This window comes from Ambystoma mexicanum, chromosome 13 (genome assembly GCF_040938575.1).
Source record: "Ambystoma mexicanum isolate Mex_15411 chromosome 13, UKY_AmexF1_1, whole genome shotgun sequence".
NCBI lineage: Eukaryota > Metazoa > Chordata > Amphibia > Caudata > Ambystomatidae > Ambystoma > Ambystoma mexicanum.
The window spans coordinates 671,890,235-671,903,125 of NC_090938.1; the positions used below are offsets into that span (position 1 = coordinate 671,890,235).

At 46.7% G+C, this 12,891-nt stretch overlaps 1 protein-coding gene across 1 annotated transcript in view; it reads right to left on the minus strand.

Moving 5' to 3' along the window:
• PCGF2 (polycomb group ring finger 2) overlaps positions 1-12,891 on the minus strand; it is a 153,249-nt gene that overhangs the window by 19,816 nt on the left and 120,542 nt on the right. The window contains exon 8 of the mRNA XM_069634694.1: positions 6,014-6,112. Within this exon, the coding sequence (XP_069490795.1) occupies positions 6,014-6,112 (99 nt within the window). The remainder of the gene's footprint in view (positions 1-6,013; positions 6,113-12,891) is intronic.

Here is a 12,891-nt window from a genome sequence, read left to right on the forward strand (position 1 = left end):
AATTTCTCAACTTTTCACATCTCACCAACCACAAAATGTCTTTCTTGCAACAACGGAACTGGGGTGAAGGGATCTTCCTTGGTACTTCCTGGATATCATCTCGACAATGCATCAGCCTTGTAATTCGGACGCTCTGGTTTAAAAGTGATTACAAAATCGTATTCGGCAGAATATAAGGACAAATGCAATTGTCGCAGTGTTAACGTCTTGGCTGCACGCAGGAATGTTATATTTCTGTGGTCTGTTAAAACAGTTACTCTATGTCTGGCTCCATGAAGGTAGTGGCTCCACTCCTTGAACACCGTCTTGATCGCCAAAAGTTCTCCGTCAGATATTGTTTAGTTCCTTTCCAGGCTGAAAACGCCTTTGAATATAAAGCTACCAGGTGAAGTTGACCTTTAAACTGGGTTCTCTCGGACAACACGGCTCCTAAGGCTACATCAGAAGCATCCACTTCCACAAAGAACGGTTGTTCAACATCCCGATGCAAACTGACCGGTCCTATGGTGAACCTCCCCTTCAGAAAATGAAAAGCTTCTTCCGCTTCTCCTCCCCACACAAACCTCATTCCTTTCTTCAGTAGTCGTGTAATGGGTGCCACCACCTGAGAGAAATCTCAGAAGCTGGTCTCTCCACTATAACTCCTCTCGTAACCCTCTATAGAAAAGAGAGGACCTTTTCTCCTCTGTTGGCCAACCACTCTACAGGACCAAAGCCCTAAACTGGGTAATATATTTCGGTCAGGTCCAGACTCCCCTGCTTCAGTTCTAATGGCTCACTATCAACACTTTGGATCAGGGTACGCCAGTCAAACATTTTATTAAACTCAGTTTTAAATAAAGTCCAGCTCAATAACACCATCGCTATTCCTCCCATCTAGGTAACAGACCAGGCTGCTGCCTCCCCAGACAAACAGGAAATTAAAAAGGCCACTTTCGAGGCTGCATCAGGAAAAGACTCTGGTCGACACTTCGCACTGCAATAAAAATGTCTTGAACTTTCGTTGGTCTCCAATGGAGCCAAAGGAGTGGTCACTAACGAAATGAAATTCCCAGTGAAAAACGAACTCTGCTCTCAACTCCTGTCTTTTCCAGACCCTCCAAACTCTGGCTCTTCATACAACACAGGAGGATTCCCCCCAGGACTCCACCAGGAAGCACTTGGTCCCACTGCCTATGCTCCACCTTTACTAACCTGAAGACTTAATTCCTCCATCTTTGCATTTAGCTTCAAGGCTTCCCTCCTAGACTCATTTCTTCCCTCAACTCCATTAACATCTTTCCCAGGGAGCTCAACATCAACAATGACTCCATCTCTACTGGGCCTGCCTCAATCCCATTTCACTTGATTTGACAGTAGGATTTAGATTCTCAACACCCAGTCAGGGCACAGGCGATTGTACTATAATGGACTGACCTCAGCAGAACCAGCCCTAGAGACAAGGGGTGCACTGGCCACCTTTACTCCCTAAAATTCGGCAAATACTCCCCAAAAATAAAAATAGGGTGCAATAATACTCCCAAAGCAAAAATAGGAATCAGACACATAGAACATTGTGCCCCTGCTTTCACATGCACAGCTCCATGGATAGGTTTGTACCCGTAGTACCACAGGAAGAAACTATTATTATTACTGCCTGATCAGAACAAATAAACTTGTATCTTTTAATGTGCATAAATAACTAGGTGCAAAGAAATTATTACCAAAACATTTCCGTTTTCCACTTAAAACATATTTTTACTTGCTTATAGAATGCTCCCATTGGGAATTGGAATTACATTTTTAATCCCTACACAATCATTTTACTCCCAACTTAAAAAAATTAGGGAGTAAAATACTCCTACTTTCAAATGTTATCTGGAGAACTGAGCAGAACCCATTTTCTTTTCCTCCAATGCTACCGCAAGTCCCCGTAGTAGCTTGGTCGAGGCAGAGCTCTCCCCCAAAGGAGGAGTGAAAGTCTTTGCCAAGTCGTGTAATTATGATACTATTGAATGGCATTGCTGAGTCAATTTCATGGTCTTTTGGCGCTTCTGCCTTTCTAAGAGAAAGAGGTGGGTTGGGGTACTAATATAGGACTGGAAGGAGCAGTGCAAGGCTGCTCTGTTGTAATGTTGATGTGTGCAGATCTGGAGCAGTGGTTAATGTCTGCTTGGATTTTCATTACACGCTGCCTGCCATGCTCACATGTCAGGCAGCGTATACAATTAAACCCTGCTTGCCATGCTTACAATTGAAATAAAAACCTTTTTGGTCAGGGTTTCATTGTAATTGTGAGTGCTGCTTGCCATGAATGAAAAGTAAACGCTGCCTGGTACTCGTGAATGCCAGGCAGTGTTTGTTAGAGAGAATTATCAGACATGGGCTAATTACCTTCTACCTTAGAGACCCCCAGCTCGTTTTGCTGGACTTTAGGACTTTTAATCTCTAACCTGGAGAGAGAGACCTTTTTCCCCACTCTCTCATGTATTTTTCTGTGATTTGGACTGTGTTTCTTTACATTGTGACACACAGCACCTTCAGTGCAGTGACACAGGGAAGTCTCTTGGATTTCCCAAAGGTTTAAATACCTTCTCTTTGTGAAACTACTGTGTCCAAGAGCAGTGATGTGAAATTGACTTTACTTACATTTTGTAACTTTCTAGACACAGCACATACTATCTTACAATAGGGTGCTGGAGAGGTTACTTAATATCCCCTTTGTCTAGTTTCTCATGTAACATTTTTGTTACCCTTTCTACAATTAATGGCTGGTAGTAGTGGTTTACTTTTTCTTACCATTCTGTGTTCTTACTGTGGGCTGCAATTGCAGCTGCAGTAAGACACCAATGGGTGCCCATTTCGTCAAAATGGCCCCAGTCTTCTGTTTTGCCATTTCTTGTTGGAAAGGTCCTTCTTGAGATTTACTCTGCGCGCCTGCCAGGTTTGGTCCCTTTGTTCATTTTGTCTTTGGCGGAATTCACTGGTGAAACCTGTCTCTGGCTCCAGCGTGTCTGGCAGGGGAAGGAAGTGAGTGAGGTGCCCGAAGCTCCCTGTGCTTAATCCCCTTGGTTGCAGGAATGCACCCAAAGGTGATTGGCCGGCTGGCTGTCCTTGGAGGACAGCCACCCTGCTGTGTGAGTGACAGCTAGACTGCAAATGAATGGGAGAAACCTGCATAAAAGTTGAGGCTTTTTGTTTGGAAGTCAGAGTCGACCACTGGACGAAGGAATCCGAAGACGAACTTGGAAGAGACGCTTGCTGCAACTCCTGGACCGTTGGTTTGCCCGGTGAAGCCCTGCTGCATTGCTGAAGCTCCGAATTAGTCTTGACTAGAGACGCCCTGCAACGGACAACTTCTCCCCTTGGGTTGGTGGGACCAATCAACCCCAAAGTGAACTCGTTTGGACATCCGCTCGGAGCGGGCTGTACTTTCACTGCTGCTGCAGGAACCGAATCGCCAGGGAGAGGAACACCAGAGTGCATCGCTTTTAAGTCAGACCCGAGCTCCAGGAAGATCCTCCAGACTCCCTTGAAGCAGGACTGACCAAGCCTAAGCCATCTTAACAGAGTGATGGACCCCAGATGCAAGGGAAGTCCATAGTGGTATCGAGAACCCACAGTGGTGCTATATGCGAGAGACGCGAGGAGCTGAAACCGCAAAGTGCCGCTGATCTGGAGTTTGCCCATTACTGCCGCCGACCTCCCATTCGTAGTGCAGGAGTCCCCAGACGCCGTCCCTCTCGTCCACACGACTCTGGCCCAGGAACACAGGATCTGCAGACCTAAACAGGAACAGAAGCAAAGGTACTGTAAAACTAAGGAGGACTTCCCTTTTGTTGTGTAGCCTTGCTAGCTCTCAGTTGAGACTTGTCTTGGTTGCCCTTGCAGAGTTGCGTGCAGCGTTGCCCCTCACAAGTCTCCCAGTTTGTGGCCCTTCAGTGATTTCATTTCTACAAACTTTTCTAAAAACATTGTGCAAGACTTTTACTCACCTGCAAGAAGATCTCCAGCTCCCTAGATTTTGCTCAGCTAACATTGGCTGTCCTGGCTCCTTGAGAGACTCTTTTTACCTCCGACTTTGTGCTTTTGCCTTTCCGCCGGGAAAGGGTTAAATTACTTGCATTGAAGGGTTCAAAGAGTACTTACCAGTTTATGAATTATTAGTTAACCTTTGTTTAATTCCCATATCTAACCTTTGCACCAAACTCAGTATTGCTCTCAATGTACCAGTGATAAATCAATGTCCACACTGCCCTAGCTATTCAAGTCACCTGAGAGTGTAGGAAGTGTCTGTGTGCCATCCCCAATGGGTATAATCTAATTAGAGAAACTAAGAGTGTGTTTTGAAGTATATTTTAAAGTGTTACATGTTTTGCTCCCTTCTAAAGAAGGCTTATTCAACTGACTGTTAAATTAATAATTGTGTTATCAAGAAACCTTGTGTAGAAGTGTTTATTTGAATAATTGTGAAATTCTGTGTTACAACATTATAGCTCACATTGACACCTCTTGAGATAAGCCTGGCTGCTCAGTCACTCTACCAACTTGTGTAGTACATGCTTGCAACAAAGGTTGGGTTAACTATTGCCAAGAGGACAAGGCTGGTGCGGTCTCCCACAGGGTACTGCATACAATCTTGCCTAACAGTGTTTATTCACTTTGCACGGCAGAGTGCGAATGTACATGGCAATAGGTGGCAATGCACACATGGGTACACCGCCTTTTACCCTGCACGTTTGCACTCTGCAGTGCTCAACACCGTAAAATTATTTTTAGGAGCAAAATGAGCTCTAAAGTGCTTTTGAAATGTTATTGGGTGTAAGACTTCAAAATTAGGTGTGTGTCGCAGCTTGTCCCCAAAGGGCTGCAGGCCATGCCCCTAATTTCATGACCCCACCCTGCCACTGCATTTTTTTATAAAGTTTATCAGCACCACAAGTAGCCCCTCCAATGCACAATCAGAGGCATTCAAGGCATAACTATCTCATGACCACGGTTGGGTGGGCGGGGGTGGGGGCGTCAAGGCTTAGCGAGCAGTAGTTGTCTAATACCCTGGCAAGTCATAGGCATGCAATCAAAACAGATTTACTGTCCCGTGCTTAAGAGCCAATCGCTTCTCACGACACACGGCTAATAGACCGTTGAGGTCTACCCACTCCAACACACTCACCAGATATAAGCTTCAGACGGCAGGGGGATCTAGCTTCCCTGTCCTCGCGGCCAAACTTTGGAACACATTACCCGCGTCACTCCGATCCGATCCTTCAAAAACAAAACCAAACTATGGCTCCACGAAATTGACGCTTCTACCTCCAATTCCTAACTAAGTCAGTTAGGTAGGATGTATGTATCGTCATAATCACAGATGTGTCACCTGTTTCTTTAACTTCAGTAGACGTAACTTTCTGATTGTACTGTTGTAACTATTTGCCTACTACCATTGGGTCACTTGTTATTCGCTAAGAAAAGCTCTTTTGGTTTTTCCCACTTGGGAAATGCTTTACTCATGTATGTAACCATCTCCTTAAATTTTGAAATGCTTTTCTCATGTATGTAACCATCTCCTTAAATTTTGCGCCCAGACGCCCCGGGGCAAGGTGCGCAATATAAATAAAATAAATAGTCAACTGTTCAGAACCAGCAGAGGACCTACCATATGTAATCAGCAGAGGCCCCGGCTCTGGGATCAGAAAGGAGGTATCTGCAGAGCATCAATTCCCCTGCTGAATAATCAATGGTCAGGTACCAGCAGAGCCCCCTGCTGGTGATTCGGTTCTATGCAGGCAGCTGAGATGTAATCTCCCAGACTAAAACCTTAGCTGTCCAGTAAGAGCAATGGCTTAATACCAGTGATAAAGATCTGGCCACAGCAGAGGCCAAATCCCCTAATTTTATAGTTAGATTTCAGGTATTAGCAGATGCATTGTGCCCCCAATTGGGGAGTCAATGGTTGATTACTACCATGATGCAATGTAAGATTTCAGAAAGTGGGAGCACCGCGGCTTCAGAATTGGGCGGCAGGAGCACTGACCTTATATTTACTGGGTACGTCCATTTTGTTGCGCAGGAACTTGGCCAAGTGCATAATTGTCATGGCAGCCGGACACCTTAGAAAGCGTACGCTGTTCTTCTGTGGGGGACAAAGGGAGAGAAATGTTAGACATGACAACCACAGACGGGAGGGAGCTTGTGAATAAAACCACACATTAGCAAGGGCGGGGATGTCTGTCACATATGGTTTTCTATTCTGGATCGCACATTTAAAGAAAAGACAGAGGGTTCTTCCCACATAGTGGTCAATTTCAGTTACTCATTTCCAGAGTTGTGTTTGTTCTTGGTCCATAGACTTGCACTGGCGCTTTCTTGTGCACAGTCTTGTACATGTTAGGACTGATTTTATATCCTCTGGCCTGGTGGACAAATGTATAGAAGTCAACCTATATTGTGACAGGGACAATTCTAGGGAGCTGTAGCCAAACCAGCCTCAAGAGGTGGTGAGCTTGTAAAGGGTCCACAATGAGTACACACAATGGGAATCACAAAGTACACGTAGACAGACAGTATGTATAAAAATATAGTTATTTATTTATGGCCAAGCAACACTATGAAAAGTGACTAACAGGTAGAAATATCACACAACACTAATAGATTACATATGTGCAGTCACTGATTGAGGGCATAATACAAATCAAACCCCGGTAAAAGAAAGTACAGATTAGATTATGCACCAATGGTCCACACAGTGTTAACCCTAACTTCAAAAGTCCTTCCCCAAGTTTTCTGGGACCTTATGCCCGAAAGTTCTGACAAAGTTTGTAAAGTTGGATAAAATTAAGGTAGGGTCTCTGGGCTCCAGCAAACAGTTCCAAGGGTTGGAGGACAATGTAATCTAACTAATAGAATTGTCCCTAACTTTCAGAATGCTTGCGGCAGCAAGCTAAGGTAAAACCAAAGTATACTAAATGTTTTGCAAAAGTTAGGAAAACTTTTAAAAAGAGTTTAGTGGCAGGTAAAAACAACTGTAACTTACCCCCCGTACTCCGATTCTTCCCCAGACTTGGCAGGTCAATGGAAGAGGGTCCGAGGTTGGTTTTCCCACAGTCGGTTGCAGTCCTCTATTCGCAAGGGTTGCAGGTTCGAGCCGATCTCTGGTTGGTGTCTTTCGCTGGTGTAAGGACTCTCGGATGAAAAAAGCAGCAAAACTCGATGCAGGACCCCTCTCAGGACTGAACTTGGACCAGGCAAGCTGTTTCGGACGGTGATCACTGCAGCACGGCGACGCAAAGGGCCTCACTTGTGGCAGTCCGACTTTTCCTCCTATCTCGGGTCCCCTTGAAGCTAGGACTCTGAGGTAAGTCGTGTAGGACAAGCTGAAGATCCCCCGAATTCCAGGCCGCACCTCGAAACGGCGGCAGCACGATAGCCCAAACTCAGAGCGGGTCAGCCACAGGACGGTTGCGGGACACTTCCGAAAACTCTTCTTCACAGGATACCAAGCAGATGTCAGAAATTGATGTTTCCTCTACTCCAAGGGTCGCAGCGCCTTCGCAGGACTGCAAAAGATTACAAGCAAGAAAGGGCTCCACCAGGACAGCAGCAGAAGTTGGTCACGAGGCCTTTCGGACGGGTCTCCGGTATCTTCACGGGTCTCACAGCTGAACAGGAGTCTTGGCTCCTTCAGGTTACTCCACAATCTCAAAAGAATGAGTGCAGGGGTCCTCTTCTAAAAGTCAGGTAAGAGCCGAAACTCCCACTAGCCAATAGTGGGACTAGCCACAAACACAAACCCAGCAGTGGTCCAATCAGGACCACTGGCGGGAACACTCATGCATACCACCCAGACCCACCAAAACCAGTTTGTGGATTGGGACCAGACAGTCCCAGCTCACATTCTGCGAGCAAACACGCATAGCCCTCCACTAACCTGCCAAAAGCCTCTGCTTTCCTGAAGGATTTTCCTGGCCTCACAGGCCAGGAAGAAGGCTAAAGAACAAGATGGCCAAAGGACAAGCGAAAAACCATGAGGCACGCACATGTTTGGACACTAGCCACAGTTAGTAGTCAAACGCGGTAAACACAGTAAGGCTAAAACGAAAAGCGCCCAAAAATTGTCAAAAGTCACTGCTGCCTCTAGCTTACCCATTTAGCACACCTAGAGTAACCAAAAATCCCCTGGGCGTTAGTCTAGGGCAAAAAAAAAGTGTACCCCATAGTACTGCATTGTAAAAACGCATTGTGCAATGATAAACAGTTACCACAAGTAATAACAAGTTACTAAAAGTAGTAACAAAGTCGCAAGACTAAGGGAAACAATGTTTCTCAGTACTGACAGCCTGGAGGACATGTCGGTTTCCCCATAACAGATGAGCATAAGACAGGTGTAGCGAAGCTTAAGGCTTCACTGCACTGTAAAAGTACAGGTCAGGATCAAAAATAAAAGCAAAAAGTTAGGGGTCCATAAAAATGGAAGGAAAGGTGCAGTAAAGAGAAATCTTTCCTAACAGTACATAGCTCCCAACTCGACTCATGCAACATTCAACTAGTCCTGGCTTTTCAGCCAACAGAACTTTGCATTCTGGCACTCCGTTTTGCCTGCCCTCCTCCCATAGGCCCCCATGAGACTTATGGGCCTAAAAGGATCTGCATTCGAATTGCTTTTGGCTAAACGTGACGTGGTTACTTGGTAACTATGCTTGGATTAGCAGGTGTGCTCCTTAGATTAACATTTGTTACTTTTTCTCCATGAATAATAAATGTTTTATTTTCATTCTATAGACTATTTTGTTTCTCTTATGTTGAATTGACCTTTGCATAGCGCAAGAAAGAACCATAGCATGAGTTTTTTCCCTTTGTAGTGAAACCTTAATACTGAAGCCCTTTTCCGTAGCAACAAAGGGGTGCGGGCAGCCATGAGTACGGCTGAAGACACAAGATGGAGAAGAAACACCAGTTGTGGTAGCCCACAGAGTCACACACCAATTTCCCAGAAGAGCAGAGTGAAAATGTGAAGAGGGGAGACCTAGTCAAGTGAAGTCCCAGAGAGGGAGAGAAGCTTATGAACGTCCAACGCAAGCGATGACCCAGAGGCATAACAAATCCTGCAGACGATAAAGGCATGCAGGGACCCAGAGGCAGCGTGAGAAAAGCACCGCCACACGGAAGGATGCCCCACACCATAAACATAATAACGAAAAGTGATTTTTGCTGGAACCTGATGTCCAAGTTTTGTACGACCAATACAGAAACAAAGTGTATGAAGGTGGGTTGCCTGCTGAAACTTGATGTGCATAGATTGGAACTCCCTGTGCCTGTCCCTGAGATCTGAGCAATCCTACTGGACTTTAAAACTCTACTCTTCTCCCCCAATGGGCAAATGATATGAACTGTAACTATGTACTTTTCTGTCTTGTTCCTTACTATAGATACTTCTGTCTGTAACCAGTGCCTTGATGCCTTTGGGTTTAGTGCGCTTAATAAATGCAAAAATAAATAAAGGATCCTAGGGCCAACATAGACATTGAATGCAACAACGAGCCAAGCATGGCAGCTGAAACCTGATGAGAAAGTTCATAGGGCCCATTGTAAAGTCCATCAAAGGAGAAAGGGTTGAGAGTTGGAAACGAGAAGCGAAGGTTCCTAGAGTCTATGGAAAAAGTGAACGGAACAAAAAGCATTGAATGCTAGATCAAGAACACCGGGAAACCAACTGTAAATAGGATTGGTGTATTTCGTTTTATTTGTGTGTAGCATTTCCATAGGTGTGTGTGTGTTACAATGTGAAGCTTGATGGGTCAGCAGAGAACAAAAACCAGCGTGGAATATAAGAGCAGTCAAATTTTAACAGACAAGATTGATATTAAGAGGGTTTTTTCAAGAACCTGCTCTGGCAAGGGGTTCCGAGAAGCCAACTTAAAGGCGCAACCAGATTACACTTGGGCCTTTAAGCAAATTCTTAGTGGTAACATTGCTGAGCAGTTGGGCTTAGAGTCAGGATGAGGTAGGCTTGGTGTGAAGTAGGCTTACTAAGAACAATGTGTGTTGAGGAACAGCGGGTCACACAGGGAAGTACAAGAAGAACAAGTTACTCTCTTACCTGGTAACGTTATTTCGATGGGATGGTCTGACGACGTATTCCATATCAATGACAGTAATCACCACAGCTGTGCTGCTCCGAAAAATGTTCACCGGATGTTATAAGTAGGACGCATGACGCCCGTAGTCTCAGTTGTAGTTTTTTCCCCCAGAACGTGTGGCACCAAACTACTGCCAGTATGACCACAGAAAGCCTTGTGGAAACGTAAGCTGCAATCGCATAAGAAATTCTGTAGCGGGGCAGGTAGGGAGGGAGCGATATGGAATACGTCGTCGGACCATCCCATTGAAAGAATGTTACCAGGTAAGAGTAACTTGTTCTTCGAGGGGATTGGGTCCTCCGACGTATTCCATATCTGTGACAGACTCCCAAAGCAGTACCAACGTATGGAGGAGGGAAAAAGAATTTAGAATATAGAAATTTAGAATGCCCAATCAAATTGCAGAGTAAAGAACCGCCTTGCCAAAGGCCAGATCCTGCCCATGGATAGAATCTAGGGACTAGTGTCGTACAAAAGTATGGACCGAAGCCCAAGTGGCTGCTTCACAGATGTTTCGAATAGGAACACCACTCTGCAGGGCAGTAGAGGCAGCCATACCCCTAGTAGAATGTGCCCGTAAGCAAACCGGAGGGTCTTTACCCGCCAAGTGGTAACATTCAGAAATTGCCAAAATAATCCATCTAGAAAAAGTCTGCTTAGTAACAGCTTGTCCCAAACGCCTTCCAGCGTAACCTATAAAGAGCTGATCGTCCACTCTGACCCGGGACATGCGTGAAATGTAGAAACTTAAAGCTCTCCTAGGATCCAGCCTATGGAGCCTCTCCTCTTCCTTACCAGGATGCGCAGGAGGTTAAAATGCCGGAAGAATTACCTTCTGGCTTAAATGAAATTCCGACACCACTTTCGGAAGAAAGGAAGGACGAACTCTAAGGACAACCCTGTCCTTATGAAACACAGTGAAGGGTGGCTTAACTGAAAGTGCCTGTCACTCACTCTGCGAGCGGAAGTGACCGCAACTAAAAATACAGTTTTCAGAGTCAACAGTCTCAAAAGGACAAGAATGTAAAGGCTCAAATGGAGCACCCATTAGAAATTTTAGAACAAGGTTCAAATCCCAACGAGGCATCTGGAAAGGTGACAGGCGCCAGAAACACATTAATGAGCTCTTTGAGAAACTGAGAAATTAAAGGAATCTTGAAATAAGAACACTCCTCAGACGAGAACTTAAATATGGACAGCGCCGCCAGGTAACCTTTAATGGTACCCACTTGCAGGCTAACGAAAGCAAAAAAGCCAGAACCACAAGAATGTCACATGAAAAAGGATCCACATTCTTAACCCTGCACCAGTCGCAGAACTTTCTCCAACGGCAACGGTACAGGGACTTGGTTGCAAGCCTTCTGGCCGAAAGCAACACCTGCATCACGTCTTCAGGGAGGTCCCAATCCTTATACCTCAACCTTTCAGAAGCCAAGCGTGAAGGTTGAGGGATCTGACCTCTGGATGGAGAACCTGACCCCCCTCCCGTGAGAGCAGGTCATCTCGGTAGGGAAGACGACGTGGAGGGAAGATGGACTAGTCTAGAAGGTCCCGGTACCACGTTCTCCAGGCCCATGCCGGAGCAATGAGGATCATCCGGGAACCGAACCTCCGTAACCTCTGCAGCACTTGCGGGATGGCGGGGACTGGAGGAAACGCGTACAGCAGTGGGAAGGACCACTCCACCACGAACGCGTCTCCCAAGGCCCCTTTTGGAGGAAATTCCTGAAAGCAGAACCTTTTGCACTTCCGGTTGACACTGGCGGTGAAGAGATCCACTTGAGGGGTCCCCCAAAGGGCGAAGACCTCCATGAGAATCTCCTGAGCCAGCTCCCACTCGTGAGAGATCGCGCTCTGCCTGCTCAGAGTGTCCGCCGTCTCGTTTTCATCCCCGGCCAGATAAACTGCCGAGATCGAAACTTCCTGCTGGATGGCCCAGAACCAGAGCTGCATCGCCTCCCTGCAGAGACGAAGTGACCCTGCCCCCCCCCCTTTTTGTTGAGGTAGTGCATGGCCATTGTGTTGTCCGTCAGAATCAGGACATTCTTCCCTCGCACAGTCGGCAAAAAAGCCTTCAGGGCAAGCCTGACGGCCCTCAGCTCCAGCAGATTGATATGGAGTCTGGACTCCGACAGAGACCAACGACCGCTGACTGTCAACTCGTTGGCATGAGCTCCCCATCCCGTGAGGGACGCGTCCGTCACGATCGTCACCTCCGGCCAGGGCAGCCAAAATGGAGCCCCCCTCATCAGATTGCCTTCGATGGCCCACCACAGGAGGTCCTGGGTGACCGAGGGCGGCACCTGAATGGGGTCCGACATCCTGCCGGAGGACTGTGAGCACTGCATCTTGTGAGCCCATTGCAGAGATCTCATCCGCAACCTGGCCTCTGGCACCAGAAGAATGCAGGATGCCATGAGGCCGAGCAACCTCAAGAACTCGAACACCGGGAGACTCTGGGCATGCAGAAACTTGTGCACCATCTGCTGAATGTGATGAGCCCTCACCTGGGGAGGAAAACACTGTCCCAGGAACGTGTTGAGCACTGCTCAGATGTACTGGAGCCGCTGAGTTGGCATCAAGTGGGACTTCTTTAAGTTGAGGGAGAAGCCCAGCTGGTGAAGGGAGTGGCAGGTGACGGACAGATGATCCAGGACTTGTTCGGGAGAGCGCGCCCTGATCAACCAATCGTCCAGGTAGGGGTAGACGTGAATCCCCACTTTCCTGTGATATGCTGCCACCACCACCATGAGCTTGGTGAAGACCCTCGGGGCGG